The sequence below is a fragment of the Doryrhamphus excisus genome, linkage group LG20, assembly GCF_037039965.1.
Source record: "Doryrhamphus excisus strain RoL-2023G ecotype Guam linkage group LG20, RoL_Dexc_Guam_v1.1, whole genome shotgun sequence".
Taxonomy (NCBI): domain Eukaryota; kingdom Metazoa; phylum Chordata; class Actinopteri; order Syngnathiformes; family Syngnathidae; genus Doryrhamphus; species Doryrhamphus excisus.
The window spans coordinates 15,095,660-15,122,798 of NC_136376.1; the positions used below are offsets into that span (position 1 = coordinate 15,095,660).

The 27,139-nt window shown below is 39.1% G+C and overlaps 1 protein-coding gene across 31 annotated transcripts in view; it reads left to right on the plus strand.

Moving 5' to 3' along the window:
* The first annotated feature begins 1,105 nt into the window (after window positions 1-1,105).
* Window positions 1,106-27,139, plus strand: part of LOC131107920 (neurexin-1a-like) — a 250,969-nt gene continuing 224,935 nt past the window's right edge. For 14 of the 31 annotated variants that reach the window (XM_078787439.1, XM_078787440.1, XM_078787443.1 and 11 more), the window contains exons 1-5: window positions 1,106-1,274; window positions 3,788-5,024; window positions 21,195-21,212; window positions 24,758-24,787; window positions 25,848-25,895. In XM_078787439.1, the coding sequence (XP_078643565.1) occupies window positions 4,313-5,024; window positions 21,195-21,212; window positions 24,758-24,787; window positions 25,848-25,895 (808 nt within the window). In that variant the 5' untranslated portion in view covers window positions 1,106-1,274; window positions 3,788-4,312. The remainder of the gene's footprint in view (window positions 1,275-3,787; window positions 5,025-21,194; window positions 21,213-24,757; window positions 24,788-25,847; window positions 25,896-27,139) is intronic. The other 17 variants (XM_078787448.1, XM_078787452.1, XM_078787458.1 and 14 more) reach the window with 4 other exon arrangements.

Genomic DNA, 27,139 nt, shown 5'->3' on the forward strand with positions numbered 1-27,139 from the left:
GAAATCCAACCAGAACTCGGCTCACTGAGTAAGTGGCCGCTGATTCACTACGTTGGTGATGCGGATGTTATAGAACTTCAGGTCAAAAAACGATCCCTTTTAATGTGTAATGTCTTCAGTGCATGAAAAGACTATGACTCTATCTATGAATATAATATAATTGCATCACTGAATCTACCGCTGCTGTAATATTTTGGACAAACTTTTGAATAAAAGAAGCAGTGACATTAAGTTATTAAATTGATGGCTTTATATTGATTTTAAAAGGTTAATAAAAACAGTTATTTTGCTTTCTGCATGGAAGTCATATACGTTCCCTTGAAGATGATTCCTGTCAAAGCTTGTGTACAAATAAACTAATCACCGTCAAGAAAACAATCAAATGAGAGAGAGCGGAAATATTGAAATCTGCTGTATTGAAAACTTTTGCTCCTCATGATCATTAGGATCATTTAATCATCAAATAAATGGCCTGCATGTTGTGTTAAATTGTATTTCTCTCCGTTATCAAACTGAAGATGGAATGTATTCAATTCTGTTTATTTAGAAAAAAAATGACAAGAATGAATCTTTATTTTATTTTAATATTTTTTACTAAGTAGAGAGCTAGTACATTACACTCATGCCTTGTTGTTCAGTTGTCTTATTGTGAACATATTGCTGCCACTCTGCACTCTGCGTGAATGTTTAGTCATTTGCAAGAAGCTATAATACCTGGAACTTGGTTAAAATGTAAAATTGTAGTTTTAATGTTAGCATGAACATTTATTAATACTGGAAAAACATCTCTCGTTTATTATGGTTGATTGGTTCCAGACCCGACACTGATATGTGAATTTCTGCAATGACTATGACTCTATCTATGAATCTAATATAATTGCATCACTGAATCTACCGCTGCTGTCATATTTTGGACAAACTTGCATGCCTTCAAAACAAACGTGGCCTTCCAATGGTGTTCGTATGAACTATTCGTTCCAAGAAGTCTCATGTGTTTCATGTGTGGACGCCGAGGCGCTGTCCAAGGTACTGCATCCATCCCCTCCCCTGCAGGAGGCGTCACGTGACGCGCTCTGTCTGTGGAAGCTGGCAGTCCGTGGACGAGCTCAACAGGGGAAGCACCACACTGCTCTTCTCTCCACCTCCACTTAAACTGGATTCTCATTGCTGTGCTCTTCTCCTGGAAGCTCCGCGTCATATTTTCTCTTATTTAATGTCGCTTTTTACGTTTGTTTTTGAAATGTGAGGACGGCGTGGGAGGACGCATGTTGAAGGTAAATGTCACCTCCGGTAAGACTTTTGAGTGAACGCGGACCGTCTCCTTTTCCACAGCACATACTGATGGATGTGAAAGATTACTGAGTGGATTTGAGACGTAGTGTACCCCTTGCAGGGTCCAACTGTTTAGGGTCCCGTACAAGTGCACAAAGCCAAAAGGGAGGCGTTCGTAAAGCGAGAGCAAAATGTTATTTCTCACAGTTGCGTATCCTTTGTTTAAAAATGGTATTAAAACGCTGGTTTTCCTGTCACTCGGGACAAGATGTAAAGGAATGAAACGTTAAAGGCATAACATTCCGTCGCTTTTGCGCATGGTGAACCCCCAAATGGTATTTTAGCCTCTTATTTGAAACATTTTACTGCACCGTCCGTGTATGTACACGCAATACTTTAGATGGATCGTTCCTCCCAAACTGTGGGGAAATGAGACCCATACAGTGCGCTTATTTCTAGCGGGGTCCTCACACAAATCGACCTTTGTGAAGCAAATGACGCACTTTTTTGCGTGTTTCCCTCCTCCAAAAATGAACTGGCCAGTCATTCGATACTGGTTAGAATGTTTTTTTTTTCATTTTGTATTTCATTCATTTGTATTTGAAAGGGTGTAGAAGTTATGTCACGTGTATTACAACTGGATTTGGACATATTAAATGATACATGTTTTCGGATTATACTAATTATTTTGCATGTGTGTAAAGATCCCCAATCATCTTCTGTCATGTATGTACCATGTGTGTACTGTGCCAAAGTGCATCATTTGAATTTGCAATTCCCTCATAATTTTTTGTGGGAATGATGAGATGTTGCGCTGAGTCAGAATGCCAACAAAAGACAACAACTGAACACAACAAGCAGGTTGATACATCACAGCAAATTATAGCAATCCCCAGACACCATGTAAATATGACCCCTCCTGGTTGTCAGCAGTAAAGAATGACGTCAGCGTGAACGGATTCCATGCTTTGTCAAGGGTTTACAGGTTCATCTGTTCCAGGGTCAAACTATCACCATCATAGACTTTTATTAACTGTAGAGGTAACACTTGAAGTAAAAGTTAACCAACCACTCTATAATGTATTAATTGCAATAAAAATGTAGAGTGACCGGTCCAGAAAGAGGAATTATTTTTTTTGTTTGTTTCTTAAATGAATAAATAAATGCAGTGAAGTACATCCTGCTTTTTAACATTACTCACTTTCATTCAAGTGTGCAAAGCTGTTAACCCAAGCCAGGCCGGAGATGTGTATACCGCTTTCCAACGTTGCAGTTAATTCCATTTCCCATTCTAGAGTCATCAGCACACTTGACCTCTTTTCCGTCACATTCACCATTCTGTGGCGGCATCACAAAAAAAAGCTAAACAAACAAAATCAATGAGATCAAATGCCATCAGGCAGAATATATTGTATGCACACAGAGAATTTCAATGAAAGCTAAACTGGGCCTCTTTAACTTTTCATCAAGGAACACTCCTTGGATAGTCGGTGATCTGAAGTCTTACAAGGATGGATGGGGTGCCCTCATTTTTTCACGACGTGTATATTTTGTGTGTAAGCTAACTTTTTTCAAAATATGCATCACTACTGTGTTGCCTCTGCAATTCTTTTTCTGACAAAAATACACCACATGGTGGTGCTGTGATTAAACCCCAAGTTTGAGCGTAGAACTCCAGACGTAGAAGTCCAGAAAACACCCACTGGGACTTTTGGGATTTTAGTTGAATCACCACAACATTTGGTACAAATTTTTAGTGGACTGAGAAGCACATCTTTGGCCAAGATTGGTTGAAAAGTAAAACGTCTTTGCAGGACAGGACTATGCAACCTATTGCCCATGGGAAAAAAAAAAACTGTTTAAAAAAGTTTTATGTATTTTTGCCCAAATTCAGCCTTTTCCATCATAAAAATGGCTAAATGAACTAAAATATAAGGCATTCAGAAGACTTATTCAAAGATGCTATGATGCTACAGTACTACGTATACTACGCTGGTCACTAGGTGTGCTGTTACTGTTACTGTAAAGGTCAGAGAGACACACAAGCACCAGACTTGATCGCTTTACCAACAGGCTTTTATTGCAGGTTTGAATTATCTCACAAAAGGCACAATAATCCAGACTGTGGGCTAATGTTTTGTCTGTAACCCACGCCAAGATAAAACTCAACTCTGAACCCTTGACATCGCTTCCTGTCCGGCTTCCATTTACAGCAACCAACACTAGTCTCAACTAAGTCTTATATGGCTTATTTTTGTGTTATGGTTACAATATTGGTGGCCAAGGGGGTGTTATTTCATGTCTAGACAGCTCCAATAATGTTAAAACCGTATTTAGAAAATTGTAAACAGGTTTTCTATGCTCAAACTAAAAATATATTAAATTTAAAAATTAAAAAAAAAAGGGATTACTTTGAATCCATTGGTTGACAGAAGAATTCTGAAGCAATTTGAAGCCAATCTAACGGTTAAAGTTAAAAGGCTGATTTGGTATTGAAACTGTGTTTCTTTTGCAGAGAACTTGGAGAGTGACAGACTGCCTGTTTTGCTGATCTCATCAAGCCAGTTTGTCTCCATATGGCTTATTTTCACTTTGTTAGAGAGGATGCAGGGTGAAAAGCCCACAGCAAGGCTTCCAGTTACCAGCCAGAACCAAGTTGGCATGAACATGAAGATTAAGGCTGCAGCGTCAACTCACGTGAAACCGTGCATTCTCTAACTGGCATCAGGAGGAGTTCTTCCATGCGCACAGACAATTTTTTTTGTTTGAATCCCCTTCAGTTTTTCATGTTCCAGAGCCATGGCAGAGAGGACTTTAAACTATGGCACAAACAGCCTAGGCAGTGTTGATATTTTTTCCCAGTGTCTCTAAGTGCTGACCGTTTTTAGTCTGTTGAAATTCAAATATCGTATGTTTTTGCCCTACAATGAGACGCTTAAATATATTTGCCTCTTTGTCACAGTCAAACCATTTTACATCTTGCTCAAGCAAAAGGTCCTATAAATAAATTCAGCCATCCACATAAATTAGTGCTCTCACAATGCTTTTACAAAAGCATCACAGTGCCCATTTGATTTGGGTCGGGTTGCTCATTTGTGGCTGCGTAGAACTTGGCACTTGTCTGGAGTTTACAGGTGCAGAGGGACAGTGGGCACGATTCCCAGTTTGGAACGCGTGCTGCGAAAGTGAAATGAGTTTCAACATGAAAACAAAGAGCTCCCACGGGCTGCTGGTTTACTTTGACGACGAGGGATTTTGCGACTTTCTGGAACTCTTCATTCTCAACGGGAAACTTAGCCTTCGTTTTTCCATCTTCTGCGCCGAGCCCGCTTCACTCGTGTCCGACACGGGGGTCAACGACAGCCAGTGGCACACCGTCACCATAAGGAGAAACTTTAAGAACACCACCCTGATGGTGGACAATGAGATCAAATGGGTGGAAGTGAAATCCAAAAGACGGGATATGACCGTTTTCAGTCACTTGTTTGTCGGTGGGATCCCGCCGGAATTGCGCTCGGTGGCGTTACGCCTTACGTCGGCTGCCATCAGGGATCAACCGCCTTTCACCGGTTGGATAACGGACATAAAGGTCAACAACACAGCATCTGTCATGGTGGACAGTGCAGGGCTCTTAAAGGACCTGTGTGGCGAAGCCAACATGTGCTTGAATGGCGGAGTGTGCAGTTTAATCAACAACAGGCCAACATGTGACTGTTCTGAGACTGGATTCCAAGGAACAGACTGCAGTGAAGGTAAGATCTGCATCCGCTTTGACGGTACAAAATGTCCTCTGTAGTTAAATACTGACTGATTCAAATTCTCTATTGTATTGAACATCCCCTTCCAAAGCCGTACACGCCTTCCCTCTTTTTAGTGAAGGCCATTTATTTGTTACGGTCTTGGGATGTATGCCATTGATCTGCCGTTGTTTGGAATGAGTGAATCTCCTGCAAGGCCTCATTAGGAAAGCATGCAGGTGCTCTCCATCCCCAAAGGGGTTTGTACGTTCCTATCAAAACAGGTCCACTGGGATGGGTTGACCTATGAATCTATCCCTCCAGTGGCTTGCTTCAAAAGCAGGATCCGCAACTTAGACGGAGTAAACATTTTAAATCAAGTATTTATAAAATATAAACAAATAACAAGAATCATAGAATCACACAAATTAATGTTGCAGACTGTCATGATGTATGTGTGTGTGTATGTGTGTGTATGGGGTGTATTGGGTAACGCAAAGCATCAAAGGCTTACAATTGCATGGTTCCATGATGTATTACATTGTTAGTCATTTTAGTTTCATGTGGAGCATAAAAAACATTAGTATTCTGTGGGTATAATTCAGAGTAGTCGGGGGAATTGTATGTTCTTTATTTTGTTGTTATTTTTATTTATATGTATTTTGTCATTCATTAGAACACTACAGAGAGAATCAAACATTCACACTAATGCTTGTATGCCCTATTATTATTTAACAATTATTATTCCAACTCATTAAAAAAAACATCCAGAGGTTACAGATTGCAGTGTGCATCAGGCTCTGGATGCCATTCTGTACGGACCCAGACTTATCAAATTATTTTGACAAACACTTACAGTATTAGTAGTAGGGTAAGTGGCACAGAAAATTGACTAGTAAATTACTAATCTTATTTTAACATGTTCAGCTTTTTTGCTCATTTTTTAAATTTTAAATTTAAATTTTAGTTTTAGTTTTAGTTTTAGTTTTAGTTTTAGTTTTAATTTTAATTTTAATTTTAATTTTATTTTTTTTTAATTAAAATTTTAGGTATACAGATGAGTGTGAATGGTTGTTTGTCTATATGTGTGATTGGCTGGCCACCAGTCCAGGGTGTACCCCGCCTCTCGCCCAAAGACAGCTGGGATAGGCTCCAGCACTCCCCACGACCGTCGTGAGGATAAGCGGAAGAAAATGAATGAATGAATGAATTTTACAACGTATTCATTGTTAGTTAAATTAATTAAATATTTTAATTTTAATTTTAATTTTAATTTTAATTTTAATTTTAATTTTAATTTTAATTTTAATTTTAATTTTAATTTTAATTTTAATTTTAATTTTAATTTTAAAATTTTAGGTATACAGATGAGTGTGAATGGTTGTTTGTCTATATGTGCCCTGTGATTGGCTGGCCACCAGTCCAGGGTGTACCCCGCCTCTCGCCCAAAGACAGCTGGGATAGGCTCCAGCACTCCCCACGACCTTCGTGAGGATAAGCGTAAGAAAATGAATGAATGAATGAATTTTACAACATATTCATTGTTAATTAAATTAATTAGATATTTTAATTTTAACAAGGTACACAGGAAATGTACAAAACACTCACGGCGTGTTACACAATAAAATGTTCTAGACCGCAGTCTAAAAACCTTTCAGTTTTCCCTGCAGAACAAGAACAAAATGCTCAGTTATTCCTAAAATGTATTGATTATGAAATATTGGACTTTCCCTCCAAGATGATGAAAGATAAAGTCGATAAAGTGATGCCATGGCATTGCTAGAAGCTTCCAGTCACATTGCTTTGACGGTAACCTTTTCTGCATACAACCTCTCAGGGACATAGTATCTACGTACTACGTAGTAGCCTATCTACAGGTTGTAGTCTTCACTTCACTTGGGGATGATATTTTACATATATGGTCACATTGGGCATATCCCACATTTATTTAATTTCCTATAGGCCCGTCAGAGCATGTAATCTTTTATTAACAATAAGCTCATTAGGTCAGCGTTGGTTGACCAACGACTCAGCCTAAGATTCTCTCACCGGATTGCCAATAGTTACTGAGGCATATGCAACTAATTAAAATGTCGTATATGTAGTGAGCATGTTTGATTTCCTGCTGGATTCATATTTTTTTGATGAGCCTACAACGACATGAATGAACCTCGTGAACTGGGATAATGAATTCATAACGCTGCAGTTCATCAGCTGGCTTTAAAGGACAGAATGCAACTCGGTCTGTTTTAAATGTTACATTTGTGTGTTTTATTCTCGTGTTATCCTAACCCTAATAATACAGGCTTGATTTTTGGTGTTCCGAGTTTCGTCCTTTTGTGGTTTGTGAATTCCAGTCTGGAATGGTCACTCAACAATTTTTTATTGCCATAACGCCAACGTCAAAGCACACCAAAACAACATCAGGAAACTCAACTGTCTTCTCTGCATGGGGCCATCTTCCTCCTCCCATACGCACATACAGTCCGGATACATTTAAAGACATTTGTGAGTAACACAACTGTTTAGTAGACTAGTAGTAGTAGTCAAGTATAGACAAACAACCATTCACACTCACATTCATACCTATGGACAATTTGGAGTGGCTAATTAACCTAGCATGTTTTTGGAATGTGGGAGGAAACCGGAGAAAATCATGCATTCACGGGGAGAACATGCAAACTCCGATGGTGGAATCGATCTCGGTTCTCCTAGTTCTGTGTCCTGCGCGCTAACCACTCATCCGAAGTGGTTAATTTGACAAGTTTTATCAATGTCAAATTAATTTAGCAGTGCATTAAAATATGTTGAATGCATCTGCTAGCTGGAAAATAAAAACAGCTGGCTTTTCCTTTATGGAAGAACGGCAGTGACAAGCACCTTCTAGCATACACTCGCCTTCAGGAAGTGGCAGTACTGCAAGTGCCTCCCGTATGACATTTCTATGTGTTTTATTGTCCGATTAGCAAGATGAATAATGCCACACGCACATTGAAGGCACTCCACAGGCTGTGGAAAGTTTCTGCAACGTTTTATTATTGGGAGCATGTTGACAAACAAAGCAGCAGGCGCCATGATCCAACTCAGAGTGCACTCAGATGGTAGGCGGACTCGCACACTAAGCGGAGTAGAGATGCTCATTTTAGGATTCTATCCCTGTGTTTGATCAGGAAATGATTTTTATTTCAGAAAATATTTAAATATTACAAAAAAAAAAAATTTTTAAACAGTTTGATCTACATGTGTATTAATATTTATTTTGTTCATTTGCTTATATAATATTATTTGAGGCCCTGCCTCACCTCTTCTGTCCTCACGCCACTACACACACACACACAGTCTGAGTTGCACAACACGTGGAAAAGAACTGGGAGACACTTCATGCTTGGTTCTCATCCGCACAAACTTTGCTAAACAAATATATCGTATATTTTCTGTCTATTATCATTCCGTGTACTTTTTATTCCATCTTTTTCAAAGATGAAAACCTTTGAAATTATATGATCGTTAACTACTTGTGGTCCAAAGAACAAGGAAAAAAGCTAAAAAAAAAAGACTTAGCTCGGTGTCCTAGTATAGAATTTGTCGTTTTCCAAGAGAAATAAAAGAATGTGTGTGCGCATTCAGGTTTATAGAACTCATTTAAAATAGACACCGGGGCTGGCATTCCAAAATGTACATATCATTGTCTGTCAGATCCCAAAATGTCAACATAGTAAACAAACATTGTCCTCCAAGTCAGCTTACCCGATTCAACCTTAAACTGCCTCAAAATGTCGACGTTACCTGTCCATTAAATCATTTAAAAGCTGCTCTCTTACTTTGATCAGATGAAAGCATTGCTGGCTTTTGCTACCACAACTGTCATCTCTCCCCTGCTCAATCACAAGTGTGCACATTGCATGACTACGCCCGCACAAATCCCTTTGATCGGTTAGAACAATTATTTAGATGCATTGTTTCGTGGCTATATCGCTAAGTTCCCTCGGATCTGTCCTCTCGTTTCTCATTAGAGAAATAACATGGATGCAGTGCCATATTTTCATCCTGATAAGATGAAATGATGTTCATTTCAGTGCACATTAGCTAAATGTAAAAAAAGAGCTCAGCTAAGACGATGCAGCAGTTTATTTGTTCCATGATCCGATTCACAGGCGGGGTTTGACTTATGTTTGAGCCACTGGAGGCAGCCTTGAACAGTAAAAGCGTACATATGTGCGCAGTGACCAGGTCGTATTTCACAGCCTCAACCAACCTTTACGTCCAATAACAGAAATGTCATAAATCAACTTGTGCACTGGGGCTACAGAGTCAGAGTTATATTTTCTCACAGTAGTTGCTCAGTGCACTTCCTTACCCTATTACCCATCTGTGGATGTTATGACAGTGCTCCGAGGCTACGTTTTCAGGTGCTTCTCGTAGTGTGTGGCTGTGGATGTAGCAGCAAAACAGCTCACAAGCAGCGTTTATCTAAGTAGTTGCAAAATAGATGTTCTTATTATTTCATGGCTGGTAGGTGTTGTATTAATAGAACAGTCATACATTATATTTTTCTGATGCCTGGGGGAATGTATTCTTTAGGAGAGATGTCAGAGTGAGGTGGTATTAATAATACATATAGATGTGCAGCTATTTTACATTATATACTGAATTAAAGCTCAGACTCACGTACAACACATTTTTTACTGCGACATTTATCCTAAAGGACATTCTACTTTTATCTCAACCACTGAGATAAATAATAGTGAAAAAACACAGTCTGTTGCTTTGTCTGCACCAAAAAATGAAAAAAAGACCAAGGAGATAAACACATAGATTCAGTGTTGTAATCAATTTAAGAACATATCTTTATTTGACGTGTTCTTCGGGTAAATACACATCATTGCACACAGTCTAATGGGCTCATGTAAGGCAATAATGTCATTGAATGTGCTGTTAAATAAAGAAACATATTTCAAATACGATAGAAAACATATAACAAGATAAAGCCTAATTCTGAAAATAAGATTTTTTTGTAACATTTACATACAGTAAAGTCTCGTTATATCGATATTCTCGGGAGTCGGAAAACATACCGATATAACCGGACTATCCATATATCCGATCCTGCGCCGAACTGCATTAAAAGTGGGCGGATCTTTGATATGGCATGTAATTTTCTCCTTGAGTTCATGGATTGCGTATCTAGCATGATTTTGTACTACAATACATTTTGTACTACAGTAAATAAAAATAAACTTACGCTGTAGTGATTACCGGTTACCGGGACATAATTCACCCCGGAACTATCGATAGGGAAGGTGTTGCCACCCGGAGGGGTAGGCGCGAGGGACGGGTGTTTTCCGCTGTATGTGCTGCACTCTGGTGGTGGAAGTGTGAAAAATAAAGTTGACTGGAAGCAGCCGTTCGCCGTGTTCTTTTTTGGTATTGAAATCCTTAAGCAAAGATTGATTTAAGCTGCTTTTGTATCGATATAAGCAGACCAAATTGGCTGGCGGGAGATGAAAAGGGCATCCTAGTAACCGGATTATCATAATAACCGGGTATCGTACTAACGGAACTAATTATATCATAAAAGACTAGAAATTTGCCAGGAAATGAAAATAGTATCGTAATAAGTAGTAATTCATTATAACCGATATCGATATAACGAGACTTTACTGTATTTTAGACTTATAGACTTGACCGAAAGTTCATTTTTTGTTGCTCTAAAATTCTTGTTTGTGTTGACATAGTATTTCAATAGGAACCTAACCTAGTTCCAGAAGTGGTACTAAACCTGTCAAGAGATCCCTGCAACCGTAAGGCGGTCTCTCCACTTTGTGTTCATACTCTACACGAGTAACACGCGCCATCTTTCACACTCAGCTTCACAAATACAAGCGCTCAGCATTGGAAAGGGAATTCCAGTTTGCATTTGAAGGAGTGCTCCCCTATAATATGCATGGATCACTAGCTTTCAACAGTCCATATCTGGGGAACAGTGTCATTTTCTACAAGCCTTGTGCGGCTCCATTCAGACAAAAGCAGATTAATAGTACGCTGCCGCCGCCTAGTCCGAGGACAGACATTGGAATCAAAAGATTAGAGGGATTTCCCTCGGGATTTCTACCTTGTTTAAATACAACTGCTAGAAGCTGTCAAAGATTGTTCAGACATTATCTCTACTTTTATGATAGTATATCTTCTTTATAGTGTAGAGCCAACAACGACTAACTAGACTAGATTATGAATACCGTAAATGTCCATAGGTATGAATGTGAGTGTGAATGGTTGTTTGTCTATATGAAGAGCTTGCAACCAAAAGGCGCTAAATCCATTTTGACTGATTTCGAGAAAATCAATGATTTTTAATTACGCACATATCAATCTATTTGGTCATCAAGTCTATATTGCAAATGAAAGAGCTATCAATATAGGTCATAAAAATGCATGCTATAAAAATCCTGCACACACCATGTATTTTATATATTTTTTTAATACATTTTTTTTTTTTTTAATTATACAAGACAATAGTACAAAACATGTCATACATTGCAGGTGCATTCAACCTGTAGGCTGCAGTAGAGCGACATATGAAAAATAACAATTTGCAGACAATAATAAAAATGTTATTAAAAGCAGTGCTCATATTTGACTGCACCATGAAGGTGACAGTGACAAAAATCATCTCATTACAAACTCTTTACATTGTATGTTTTTTAGTAGAAGTAAAATAATGTTTCTCATGAAAGTTGGAGGTGTCAAGGTAGAGACATGCCTTTTATGGCGTAAAAAAACCTTCCATGTTACAGAATACTGTAAAAACACAATTTGTGTTCTCCTGAATTGCATAACATACTGTAACTATCATACGTGTACTTAATGTACACAAACAAAACAGGATGCGCACTGATACTGGCTTTCTGTATGTGCAGTGCCAATTGTATTCTTCTCTCTGATTGGTCAGATTATCAATAGATGGGAAACTTGGGCCAATCAGAATAAAGAATAAAGAAAGGGATTTAGCTCCTTTTGGTTGAAATCTGGAATGGAAATAGCGCCTTTTGGTTGAAAGCATAAATTTCATATCACTTTTTTTCATATTTTTTAAAATGATTTCAAGACCAAAATATGTGATTTGGATACACATGACAGAGGTCTATTAAACTCATGAAAAACATGCAACTTAGTGAAAATTGGATTTAGCGCCTTTTGGTTGCAAGCTCTTCATATGTGTCCTGTGATTGGCTGGCCACCAGTCCAGGGTGTACCCCACCTCTTGCCCAAAGACAGCTGGGATTACAGGGTTACAGACCCCACAAGCGATAAGTGAATTTCCATGAAGTGGGATTCAATATTAATAAATTAAATATTTTGGTGCCATGTGGCCAGAATACTACATACAGTACACTATATAATATTTTTTGAATAATAATTGTCCATAGTTGCGTATTAAAAATTGATTTTCAAAAAAACTGTGTGTGAGGGAGCGAGGGATGACTATTGTTTTCCCAATTAAACTTGAATGGCCAACAACGTGTTGTACCTCCAGAGACCACAAACTAGTTGAGATTGAATCAACAGCACCTCTGCTGGTTGCAACCAAATGGTGAACTCCAATTTTGTAAACATGCAACCAATAAACAGTCACACAATTCACCAAATACTTAACAATAATTAAATAAATTAATCTAGAAACAATAAACATTCATTTGAGAATTGCTAACATGCTTGATGCTTTATTATGTCTACAAATATGCAAAGAATAGCCTCAGACAGCAAGGTTGTATTGAACTCCAGACCATGGAAGTCATCTACATTTTTATCCAGTAGTAACTCATATTTTTCAAATGCTTTGCAATGTTCAAAGTGTACAGGCATCATTTAAACATACAAATGTAAATGAAGTAAATGAAACATCCATTTTTATTTGATATAGTTCCATGAAGCCGTTTAAGATTGCAAGAGTAGGAGAAAAATGTAGCGTGTATTTTGTGGCACCCATCTAAGAGATTTAACAGAGTCTCATTTCACATTCTATTAGTACACTAAATGTTTAAATCAGCCATTTAACAGATTGTTCCATTCAAATTGTTACTTTTTGCCTCATTTATGTCCCCTAGTGTTTATAAAATGGAGGAAAGTAGCTCAATGTTAACAGTACTTACAGCTAAGCTATATTTAATACTCTCTGTGCTTTATTAATATATATATTTTTGAACTTTAGTGGAAGAGCCGCTCTTCAGATGGGATTTGTCACACATCAGCAACGGTTTCCTTAAGTGGCTGCTAAGCACATTTAGAGAAGAAAGAGGGCTGGCTTGTAATTGGCGTGTATCACTTCTACACACAGTTGTGAGATGTGCTCTAATATCGTACAAGTGTAGACATTGATTTCTTAAGTCTCCTGCCAGACCAGCATATTAGCGTTATTGCATCAGAGAAAGAAACTGTCCTTGTCTGTAACACTATCCTAGATATTGTCAATCCTGGGATTAAGGTTATAAGAACTAGTGTATAAGCTGCTCTGATTATCCTGTTGGATCATTCCAACCCACAAGATGTAGAAGAATGGCAAGGTCCTTCGGCACATCTGCTCTATGAAATCCCCCCTCTGTTTGGTCTGCCTCTCTGGAAAGATAACTATTGGATTGTCAGGGAGCCATCTGTTCAGAGGCCACTGAAATAGCTGCATAATATGCTTAATTAACACTATTATTAGTATTATTATTAGAGCTGCAACAATCAATTGCAATGCAATTAAGTGACACCAATTTTGGTATTCAGTTCATCTTTTTCTTATTCAAAAATCAAAATTTCAGCCTCAGATCAACTTCAGATGCAAATATTTTTGAAGTGATCTATGAAAGCAAACTTATTATATTGGGGTTTAAGCAAAGCAAGGTAGAAATTTTAGGTTTGCATTTACTGTATTAAGTCATCGCTACTACGCCGTTATCAAGGATCCGTTGGATAGTTGAATCTCGGATTCAGGAGGAGGCGTGTGGTTGTCCTGGTCGTGGAATTTTTGGACCAGCTCTTGTAGAAATCCTCCCCGAGCACCCTAAGTAGAGGATAAGCGAACCTTAAAGAACCAAATTATAGAATGAGAACCAGATTGTTTATTCCTGACAACAATACCTAATACAGATGTCCGGGCTTCTCTGCAGTCCCTGTATGCCTACAAGTAAGCGGGTCTAGTTACAGCGCAGCTGAAAAAAAACACCCTTTCTTTCCCTGCCCGGCCTTTTATACACTCGAGGCTGGAGTCCTGAGGCTGGAGTCCTGGACTAATCATCGTCCACATCTTGATAATCGAACACTTTCTTGAAGATCTATGACTCACCACGAGAGATGACTCTAGCACGTCTGGTTCGGTTTCAAGATGCTTGAGGATGTCCTATACTTGCAGTCAGCCTGACGCACTCAACCTTAAACTCAGTCCTGGTTTATGAGGGCCTTCTGCTCCTGGAGTCGTCTTTCATGTCCTCACATTCTTCTTTAAACCTCTCGCACCACTCCAAAATACGTGAGCATGACATCGTCTCATCTCTGTACACTTTTTGCGGTTGCTTCTGACCGCAACAGAAACTTAGAGTTTGTTCATTGCTCTGTGCTCATTGCTAGACACCCTGAATGAGAGGATATGTACGATCGTAGATAAAAGTTCGATGGCACCAGAGAGCTAAGATCACAGTTACATACTCCATGGGATTACTTCAAACTTCAAATTCTAAATTTGAAGTTGGGGGTTGAATGAATCTTTTGTGACACAAGTCCTGGAACTTTTCTGACACATCTCATATTTCATTCCAGTCAGCCGGCCTATGCTGTTCCTTCTCTTTCCACACTTCCTGTTGTTAATGCGGGAGACGACCAGCTTTGTTAATGCCACAAACGCTCGTCTGGTAGGAAGATGCATTAGGTGGAGGCTGTGGTGCTAAAAGATGAGCCCTTACTTAGACTCATTACTCTTGATTTTCAGCCAAATTGTGATTTGACAACACATTGATCCCCTGGTGGCTTTGACCTTTGGCTGAAGGCTTTTACATTTTTCCTTTAAGTGCCTCCTTCTTTCTTGTGCTGTTTATGCAAGCGTCTTTTTCTTGTTTCTGTGTGCATAATTCATGTTTTTTGTCCTTGTTCCCCTTTTTATGTATGCTGATGACATCACATGGCTGACTTATAACTACCAACCAAACTGATACTTTTAACAAGTGCCATCTGTGTTCTTGTGCATATTGTATTTTATTGTTTTCATCCCTCATTTCCAATCCTCCCTGTTACTCCCTGTTATTGTTCATATAAGACATCATGTAATCAATTCTAGTGGCGTTGCATTTTGTTTTGAGTCTAAACCTCACTGCTTGCTCATTATTTGCATGGAGTTAAAGGACATTCAGGGTTATTCAAATTTCATTTCATAATATTTTATTCAAGAAAAGCAAAAGAAAATCCAGCCAAATCACAACTATTCCACTCACGATCAAGTTTTATTTCCTGTCTTATAAGCGTTCAATGTGGCCACCACCTGCAGCACGGGCAACATCAGTGCAATAAGAGAATTCCTCCCAGACGTGTATCAGCACATCACGACCCACTAAGTTAATCGATGTTGTTATTCGATGTTTAAGGTCATCAAGGTTAGTGAATTGCAGTGAGGTGAGGTCTGTTGCTCTTGTTGGCCAAACACAAAGAACAAGGTCTTGGGCTCTCTTCCAACTAATATTGCCGGAGGAACAACATGACTACAGCGTCCCTGCGGCAGCTACTCAAAACTTAGAAAGTTCTTTCAAATGTTTGCTGACTCATAGTGACGCATGAGAACTGATGCAATGCCTCATGAAATGAGTTTTCTGTTTGAATAAACCTGTAAATTACTGCAAACAATAATGTTCAAACTGCAATTGTAGGCAAATACATAATTGCAAATGCCATTCTACTTCTGGGAGCGCAGTGTTTGTCTTGAAGATATACTGCTGGTACCTGATCATATATGGAAGAATGAGAATTTTAAACTCAATTTCTAATTTGACAGGTAACCAGTGCAGTAAGGCTAACACGGGTGATATATGATCTCTTTTTCTGGTTCTGGTTAAGACTGGTGCATCAGTATTTTGGACTACCTGAAGGGCCTTTAAATATTTCTTACAGCAACCTAATAACAGAAAGTACCAACCTCGAGGTTGGATTTTACTAATAACATAATCAACCTAATGAATTGTTTTATTTTATTTTGCTTGTTTTTGGCATGAAGGAACAACAGGAAAACAATAATACAGTTCAACGCAAGATGCGTAAAAAGTGTTGGCATCCAAGTCTGTTAACCAGAGAATGTTGATGAATTGCATATGAAATAGCATGCGTGCATCTGGAAAGGGGAATTATCATAAGAAAGAAAACAAACTAGGATAAACACATGGGCAGCAGGAGTGTAGGCAAACCACAAGCCATCAAGCCTCTGCAGATGTGACAGCGAATATTAAACGTAAAAGAAAAAATATACATAAAGGTAATTCCCAAGGACATTTCCCAAGTGTGCTTTGAGGACCTGTTCTGGATTGTACATTCTTGTAGGATGTGACAAAATCTCTACTTCATGGTAGTATAAATCCGGTGCACATTGTTCTATATGATTATCGTCACCATTATCATTTTGCACGACTTGTCTCTATATGTAAGTGTGATGTCAAAAACTATTTCACAAAGCACCCATCCTGTCAATAGTGTGATTATACATGGGATTGTTTTCAGTTCATACAACTGACTAACTCTTTCAGTCTCCACCCTGATCTGACCACATCCCCACTGAAGCATGTATGCACATCCACTTCAAACATGCATTATTAATAGACTATTCTAATAAAAATCTAATTTTTAGTGATGAATCTTTCAGCTTTTTTTTACGCTTAGTTCAAGCTGACCTACTTAAAAAAATAACAGCAGCATGGCAAAACTGCTTCAGTTTGAGGCTATAAAAAATGGTTTATGTAGGACCAAAAAAAAATACAGCATAATATTGAACATGATGTATCAGAGCTTTTTATTTATTCCACTTATAGATATTTCAATGACTGTCATCGCTTCCTAATTATGCAGTGCAATTCCGCAACGCTGAGGAACTGATGATTGATTACGTAACCAAGGCCAAATGAAGTGCACTACTCAACTGCTTCCAGCAGAGGTTCTTTTGGTTCGGTCTTAAATAGGTAAACTGCTGCATGTCACGGATTAGCGGTTTAGGGTTCAGACATCCAACCTCTTAGAAACATCAGCTGAAGCAGTTCCCAATCGATATTTATCTAATCACATGCCAAATATATGAAACATATTCAGTAAATTACATGCACTCACCAGAGGTTTCAAATACTCCTCCTCAGTCAGTCATTGTGGGTGCAATGTGGCTTTTTGAACAGTTTTGCTCTGATCAACCAATCAGGGGACAGAAAAGTCACTGTGGGCCAGCCACAGTCATCAGTATTCACAAGATCAGTGGCAGACCAAACCTGTTTGTGTTTGGTTCATATTGATTTGGTTCAGCTCGGGCAGGGGTGTCAAACTCAATCCCACAAAGGACTCAAAGCCTACTTAAGGTGGGGGGCCCAATTAGACATTACCCCCCACCCACATGGATATTTTGAAATTTCTACATTCTGATATACAGAAGAGGCTGCTTGGCGGCATGACTGGTTAGCACGCAGGCCTCACAGCTAGGACCCCCGAGTTCGATTCCACCCTCGGCCATCTCTGTGTGGAGTTTGCATGTTCTCCCCGTGCATGCGTGGGTTTTCTCCGGGTACTCCGGTTTCCTCCCACATTCCAAAAACATGCTAGGTTAATTAGCCACTCCAAATTGTCCATAGGTATGAATGTGAGTGTGAATGGTTGTTTGTCTATATGTGCCCTGTGATTGGCTGGCCACCAGTCCAGGGTGTACCCCGCCTCTCGCCCAAAGACAGCTGGGATAGGCTCCAGCACCCCCGCGACACTCGTGAGGATAAGCGGTAGAAAATGAATGAATGAATGAATGATATACGGCTGTTATACGGCTGTTTTGGAGTGGTTGTTTATTTCAATAAAGTGATTGTTGATTGACAGCTTCTTCCTCATTCTTGCGATGCTACAGTATTTTTATTTCACAGCTGTGGAATGGACAGATTATGTTTCCCAGCATGCTTTGCTGTAGTTAAAATGATGACTTTTGACTGTCTTATGCTTTTTAAAGTGCAGACAAAGTCCTGCCAGTTTTAGTTGTATACAATTAAATAATTTTGACGACTGATCTGAATCTGGCACCGGTATTAAGAATGGATAATTTGGTTCAATAGAGAATATTGTTTCTATTTTTAAAATTACAGTTGTTTATACCGCGGAATAGTTGAATTACGTAGATCGCTGTCAGCACTTTGTTTGATAACATCTGCCAGGCGGGCCAACTGAAATTGCATTGTGGGCTGGATTTTGCCCCCGGGCCTGAGTTTGACAAGGCCTAACTCGGGCCTAACTCGAGTACTCAATTAAAGCAGCAAGCTTCAGATTAGTCAAGTAAGAAAATAATTGTTAGTAGCGGCTCTAAGCATGAGTAGTGTCCTAATTGAGCCCATCTTATGGCCCATTGAAAGGCGAGTAATATCTACTGTAATATGAAACATACAATATGGGTGTATAAAGTCACTCTTTGGGAGACAAAAACCTGTGATCTTGATCTTGAAAGTCATCTTTTCATGATGTGGTCCTAGCTTCTCACTCTCTTTTTATTTTTGACTATTTTGGACGAGCCGAGCTGGGCATCATCCAATGTTTGCAATGACTGCCAACTTCTGGATACAAACTGGATGTAAACCAGCTGAAAAAACAAAAAGGTTAAAGTTTCTCAGATGGACTCATTAATTGCTTGAAGGTTGATTCCTGCAAAAAAAAAAAGGTGAATCTCAAGAGTGAGTCCTCTCTTGGGTCCAACGTCAGCAACCAAGCAACCAAGCAACCACCGACCTCACATATTTTCTTCGGGATGACCAAATTGGAATTCCCACAGATAGATTGCAAACTCTTGCAGAAAGAAGAGTGGAAGATGTTATCGCTGCAAAGGAAGGGACCGATTACATCATACTTCCTTTTCCCTCATTGCAAATGTTTTAACAAGGTATAACTACCGGGGCAGTTTTAGATGACACCAGTTAGGCTGTTTCGTGATCATGGTCAAAGGAATGTGGCGACGGCAGCATGAACAGACAATTTACATCATTTTCAACCTTCGTCAATTTGCTTTCTGTCTGCGCTGCGCGGCAGATGTTTCAGTCACTAATGTGGTACCTTGACTTTTTATTGCAATTACACACATTGGGGGTTTGTGTTCGGAAATGATCAATGCCACAATATGCAGATGTGTGTGATAGATGCATTTTAGTGTTGTGTTTACTAGCACAATAGCTCTAGGATTGCTTTGTCAAGGGGATTAAATGGATTTATGTCTCAGGATTAGGATGTAACCAGCTGGGTACATTTGTGAAAGAAAGTGTGTGTGTGTGTGTGTTATTGGGAGCTTGTTTTAATGGCCCATGGCAGGTGATACTGCTAAGAGCAAAGCTTCTTTCCTTCAGATCACAACACAACGCAATCTCACAATTGTGACATCTAAATATTTTTGAGGCCGAAGACACCAGTGGAATGCAGAACTAACCATTTTTATACTGAACGAATAACAAAACTAAAAGTAAAATTATAGAATTACAAGAATGAAGTCAAAATATTGTGTAAAAAAGACCTGCAAACAGATAAAAACACAGTGTGAGTCTTAGTATCTAAGCTATCAATGAATGTGGCTGTCATTGTTGAGGGTGTTCACATCATTTTTATGATTTTATTTGCTTTACAAGTATCATTTTCATGCTTTGCTTGGATGTTTTTCAGCAAGTGTTCTTTTCATCATCAACACTTTTGTGAACAAAGTGTTCTGAATTATTCCACTTTCAGCCATTTGGAACACGACATTACTTTGGCGTGAGCCAAAATTGTAATATTGAAATAATATTACTAAAAGTTCAATATTTGTTATCTGAACCGGTCATCTGAAAAAGCAGAGTGTTCCACTGTGTTGTTGACTTTGTTCACAAAAGTATGATTTTCAATGTTCTTGTGCATGGTGTCTGAGGGGAACCAATGAGGAGGGTAAGTTTTTGGGTCAAATCATCGCTTGAATTTGGGCAACAAACCATTTTAAAGAGGTAGGAGTTTTTTTTGTGTTTTTTTACATGCGTTTCCCCATGGGTTCTAACTGCATTGGTTTCTTTCAACAAACATTCATTAGATATCACATGCTGTTGCATTTATAGTAGCATTTCATTATTTTTTGTAAAAATAAAGCATATAATTATAAAGCCTTTATAATTAAATAAATGTTTTGAAGTCATTAATTAACCCTGGAGAAAACACTTATTAACTGACTGACTGTTTTGCTTTTTTTATAGGCAGTCTATGGGCCTTAAACATCTCATTTTGCATGCACTAATGGCTGTAGTTTATTTAGCTTGCATGTAACATCAAATTATTTGCCTAAATTCTTGATAATGTATGTCATTTTCTTTTTTTTTTATTCACTTCCTCATGCCACTCACCACAGAAATGAAATTTTAAGGAATTTAATTTGAAGGTCACTGCCACTGGACGTTGTCGCCTGAATAACACACAGTCATCACTTCCTGTTCTGGCACAGCACATTCAGCTACCACACACACATTTAATAGGAGTTGTGTTTGCTTTCTCTTGAAGTGCATTTCACTACACATGAGCTTTTATTTCACGATTAAAAAAAGCATTTTTGAAGTTCATCATGCTGAAATAAACGAATTAAAACACCCTACACAACACAATGAGTAATTCCAAGATATGCTTTTATCACCCCCCAAGCATCATGCCATTTTGCAATGTTGCTAGATGTTTTATCAACCTCTTAAAATGACAAGTTGAAAGAATGGAATAGTTTTTGTTTCCAAATGAACTAAGAAGTCAGAGCCACATTAACATTCAATCCTGTCACGTATTCCTGTGTAAGGACAGGGAAGGCCTATGCAAAGGTTCTAATAGGTCACTTGCATGTGATTTTTCAATGCCTTGCATGCTAACAACATGCAACGGCCTGTCCTAGTCTGCATGCTGCTTAATGAATGTCTTCCTTTTTTTCTCTTTGCCTGTCTGTGCTTCCAGAAGATAAATATACAGAAGGTGGGTAAAATCACAGCCTTCGGTTCTTGCTAAAGTGAATGTATGCTCGTGGCTAACGGCCCCAAGCACGTAAGCAAATGTTGTAATGCAAGGAATTGTGGTTTTAGTGTTCAGTGTTCCGTCACTCACAATTTAGCCCATTGTGTCAATATTGGTTTTAATTAATTGTTTCAAAATGGAGTGCACTACCTCGCTGTAATTCACCTCGTATATAAGAATATGTTTAATAAGACTGACTTAAGAACCTATGAGGAAAAGTGTGCAATGATAACCAAGTTGGTGTGAGTGTGTTTTGAACACAGGAATTCATCTTACGTGGAATAGTTTCTGCATGACAGCAGCATTTGATCACAGTTACAAAACATGTTTAAATTGACATCCTCTATGTACCATATACTTTTTTGTAGAGGATATATATTGTTTGAAATCAAGAGTAGTGGGTTATTATATTGTAAGTATTTTTCGAATACAGTAAAGTCTCGTTATATCGATATCGGTTAAAACGAATTACTACTTATTACGATACTATTTTCATTTCCCGGCAAATTTCTAGTCTTTTATAATATAACTAGCTCCGTTAGTACGATACCCGGTTATTATGATAATCCGGTTACTAGGATGCCCTTTTCATCTCCCGCCAGCCAATTTGGTCTGCTTATATCGATACAAAAGCAGCTTAAATCAATCTTTGCTTAAGGATTTCAATACCAAAAAAGAACACGGCGAACGGCTGCTTCCAGTCAACTTTATTTTTCACACTTCCACCACCAGAGTGCAGCACACACAGCGGAAAACACCCGTCCTTCGCGCCTACCCCTCCGGGTGGCAACACCTTCCCTATCGATAGTTCCGGGGTGAATTATGTCCCGGTAACCGGTAATCACTACAGCGTAAGTTTATTTTTATTTACTGTAGTACAAAATGTATTGTAGTACAAAAGCATGCTAGATACGCAATCCATGAACTCAAGGAGAAAATTACATGCCATATCAAAGATCCGCCCACTTTTAAGGCAGTTCGGCGCAGGATCGGATATATGGATAGTCCGGTTATATCGGTATTTTTTCCGACTCCCGAGAATATCGATATAATGACACTTTACTGTATATTCTTAGAAGTTTGCAACTTCAGTGGGAGTTATATCGAGTGGGAGTTAAATGCAGGCTCCGCATTTTTGGGAAATTTGTTGGCCGTGGCCAGCACGTAGAGAACGTAGGGTAGTCAGAGGGGTTGCAAGTGTGTCATACTTATGGAGGAAGTGATTCGTGACATCCATGTGCCTGCCGCTCGCCAAACTGGTAGCTTTTAAATCGTAAGTGCGGTGTGCAACTCGTGCGTGCTAAGTGCTCCTCATGTAAGGCTGTTGTATGTTTCACTCATCTTGGATGTACTGTACGTATGTGGGCATCATACCAAGCTTGTGTAGTGAGCTACACAAGCTTGTAGCAAGGCACATTAAAGAGGAACTGCACATTTTATGGAATTTCGCCCATCATTCACAATCCTTGAGTGAAACATGAACACATTCTTCCCCTTTCTGTGCCTTATAACACAAGAAAACAAGTTAATTTCAGCTAGCTTACAATGTTGTCATTGGGATACACATATTTCTACTATGAATCTCTCTAAAAAAACCTCTAACAACTTTGCATTGTTTGATATATTAGAAATGGGTGTATCCCAATGACAGCTTTGTAAGCTAGCTGAAATTAACTCGTTTTCTTGCGTTATAATGCACAGAAAAGGGAAATAAATATGTTTTCATGTTTCACATAAGGATTGTGAATGATGGGCAAAATTCCCCCAAAAAGTGCAGTTCCCCTTTAATGTCAGATACGCTGTACCGCCGTGCGTCCATGGATGGCGGGAGAACCAGCTGTAGGAGCCAATGCCGTGACCAGGCATTATGCACAATGTATTATTATATTTCATGCATTCCTCCTCTACCTTGCCCTTGCGACCTAGCCGTGTGCAAGGTTTTCTTTTCATGCACGCAGAAAATAATTTACATCCTGATTTTTATGTTAGCATTCAAGCGCCGCAATTTAATATCAAACAAATAGCACCCCATTTAAGTGTTTAATCAAGTATTTTCAAACTATTTACTTTGAATTTGATTTATTCAGTGCAGAAACCAGCAGGTCAAATATGTTTATAAATTCTTGTTCATCCCATTGCAGATACCATTTTCTCGAGGTCACCCTTCCTTTTAGTTTAAGAGTTTAAAATTCTATTTTTTTATTTTGTGCAGAGGTTGTCTTGATGACAGTTTGATGTGGAGCCAATCATTTTATTGACAGTTTCTTGTGTGTGACTTAAAAAAGCAATGCTATTTAAATGAGAAGTATTATTGTATTGTTACAGTATATTGTATATATTGTTATATCTTTGTTATTTTTCCACACAGTATACAGTAAATATCCACTTCTAATGACATGACATTCATGGATCATGAAAAAGTACATGCAATGGCTATTTTTGCCATACTGTATTTCCTTGACTAGCGGCCAGATGTTTACTTGAAGTAAAGCATTTAAGAGGAAGTATTTATTTGTACAAATACTAGGGTATAGATTTGCTGCAGTTTCGTGATTAGTCAACGCATAATGGTTACTTCCATGTTACCACAGGAAATGGAATTTATCAATTGACTCACCCGCAACGACAGCACAGCCAAGCAAACAAGTGCGAGAGTCTTTTAAATCTGTATACTTGTTGTTTAATGTATACTTGTTGCATGGCACAAAGGTACTTTGTTCATCAGGTGGTTTGTTTCTTTCAACCAAGTTGGTTGGTTGGCCGTGAGTTTGTTTCCAGAAAGAATGAATTAGACTTAATTAGAAGAGTTCAAGTGCTATTTGATGCCAGACTAAGGGATGGGGGTTAAGATGCTTTGAATATGATTGTTTACATATAACGACCACGCATTCTGTTATGCTGCATTCACTGGCGAGTTACAGAGCTGGTGCAGGCATTGTGAAAGTAAATACAGCTACCTGTTGCTTTTCTTAAGGGGGAGGAGGTGCGGTTAAGCGGATGACACCTTAATGGGGGGGTGGTGTCAGACGGGAGGCCACTATTTGAGGAAATGCAGTATATGAAACTCCACAATATTAGCACTTTTGTGGCTTATTTATTGTTATTGACAGTCACTTTTAGATGAATAACTATTTTAAATCTAACTCTTTCTTTGCATTGCAAAAGTTAATGCATGTTTTTATGAGGTTTTCGCGGTACTTGGATGACTCGGTTATATTTATAGCAGGTGCTTTCATCTTCACTCTAAAATCTGTATTAATTTGTGATTAAACATGAATGAAGATGTCTGGATGAGTAAGTGGCCGATGACGCATTTCACCTCCAAATGCTCATCAGGCTTGACCCTGTGTGTGCACTCTCCTCCTCCTCTCCGTCCCACTCTTCCTGATCCCGTTCCTTCCAGTAACACAGACATCTGGGAAAAGAGATGCCTGTGTGTCTGTTTTTTCACACAACTTCCCGTGATCCCTTGTTCTCTGCTGACTGTACTCTTGTTTTCCTTTAAGGTCTGGCACACCTGATGATGGGCGACCAAGGTATGGGCTCTGTTCCTTATTCCCGCCTTCCCTTCATTGTCCCTGATGCTGTCATTGTGATTTGACATGTACGTGTGTGACTCCAACACAAAGATTGGCGCTATTAGAATGACCTGGTTGGTGTTAAATCTCTGGGTGACTCATTTTATGAGCTTTTTATTTGGCTTTCCGACTCCCCTAGTCTGGTTAGGCCATGTCTGTCCATTCTGATCTTCCTGTGTCTCCTCTCAGTATAGATGTTCTGTTGCAGGGGTGGGAAAAACCTTTTTTCATTTCGAGTCATTCGAGAAAAAATACAATGCGGCAATCAAACAAATCATCACCCAATTATCATTCTGAGTTTGAGTGGATTCAATTGCTTTGGGCTTTATAACAAACAGAACAGCGGAGGTTTCATTTGTATTTTCAATTGGACGACAAGCTGGATTGAGTGTTCTCGAGGTTCCCCACCCCTGTTCTTTTGTAATGTGTCAGAGGGGGCCATTTAAAGATACAATGCATGCGTTATCATCAATGTAATGTCATGCTTTCTGTATTTGTGGCTCCTCATCCTGCAGCCATGATATTTCTTTCTTCCATCGGTGGTCATGTTTTTATTTGCACATCCAGAATGTGCAACCGTCATGCCTCTTTCTCATTCCCTTATCCAACACTGCTCTTATTGGTGTCTCCTTCTGTTCTCCTTTACTGTGTCTGGAACTTGCTTTCACTATGGACCATCTCATCCAATGTCATAGGTAAAAGTAAAGGTACTTGCCCTCTCTGTGTTGATTTATATAGCCAATAATGTAGTTGAGGTCAATAAGCTGTCTTCAAGGTAGGTGGGTGCAGCTTTTGCTTCACACGTTCATCCTGTCGTCTGCTTGCTGCATGGAAACTGGAGATGAGACGACAACATGGGCAGCACATGGTTTTTTTTTGTTGGTTCACATAATGGGCTTTGGGTTTTGTGAGACGTGACCATAGTGTTGTGGGCCTCCCATCCTGGCTGTGATCCTCACCTCTTCTCCCTGTGGGGTAAGTGGACGTCTGATCTTTGCCATTTGACTCTCCTCCTCAGGGCAGAGAGGGGAATCTTGGCTTCTAAGGTCCCTACTCAGCATTCAAGGTAAAGCTTCATTTCCTTTTTGGTGTTGTACACAGCAAGATATAGCAAGTCATTGCTAGCTTACTGGATTTGTGCAAGTCTGAATGTGTGTTTGTGTGCTTTAATAATTGGGCATTACATTGAATTACACTTTGACATGCCATTGTTCCATTTGCGTTTTGCTTGCTCTAGCCGATTACTGTTGCAAATCCACACTACATGCCCCGCTCTTTTTGTATTTGTTCAATATTGTGAAATGTCAAGGACCTAAAGAGGTAAGTCTTTCACTGTACATATTAAATGCCATTGTTTTTTTGTGCTCTTCTGCTGCCACAAGGCCATATCTAGCGTATATATTATAATGGATGACCCACAATAACACACCAACACTCAAAACAATCGTAATTGCTCACATTTTTGCACAAATGGGAGATGCTTTTTTTTAATTCTAAGGTAAGTGTCATTCCTGTACTTTATTTGATGTTGCTGCTCGTTATTTTTCCACTGTTAGTTATGCAGACGCACAGGAATTCCACAATAATAATGAACTCACAAGAATTTACATTAAAGGCTGAACACCGTCCATTGCAGCAGCTGGTTGAAGGAAAAACATCCGATAAGTTACAATCTAAAATAAATCCATCAATGCCACGGTCAAGCTGTCACGACACATCATAAACCCTTTGCTGCTCAGGCAGTTTTCAAGGACCATTTTAACATTTTTAACCTGTCATACTAGCTCAGTGCTTCTCAAATAGTGGGGCGGGCCCCCTGGTGCTGCATGCACGTCCCCCTCTCATCCAATCCCAAACATCCAATCACTGTTTGTATGGAAATGAGCCAAAACACAGCACAGACGTTGTGGAAATGGAGTGACCCATTAGGCAACGAATAACAAAGATGAAGATAATGTTGGTTGTTAAAATCTGGCGGTATGATATTTTATATTCTCGTTCATTTTCTCTCAAGGAGGATGGGGAGGAGATATCAAGAATATATCATCAAAGATAACATATCGCCTATTTGGCGATGCAGAGAAGGAATGCAGGTGGCTCACAAGCAAGATACCTGGATTAGCCTGCTGCTGTGTTTAATGTAACTGTCAGAATGGAGCAGGGAACCACACCCTGTTGGCGTGGCATAGGCATGGTATCGGCGTGGCACTGCGCAGGTACAACGCTCCTGTGCCTGGTCTACGAAAATAGAACCCAAACTGGGTTCTATGTGGAAGCAAACAGGCATCCTGGAACCCAAACATGTGACTC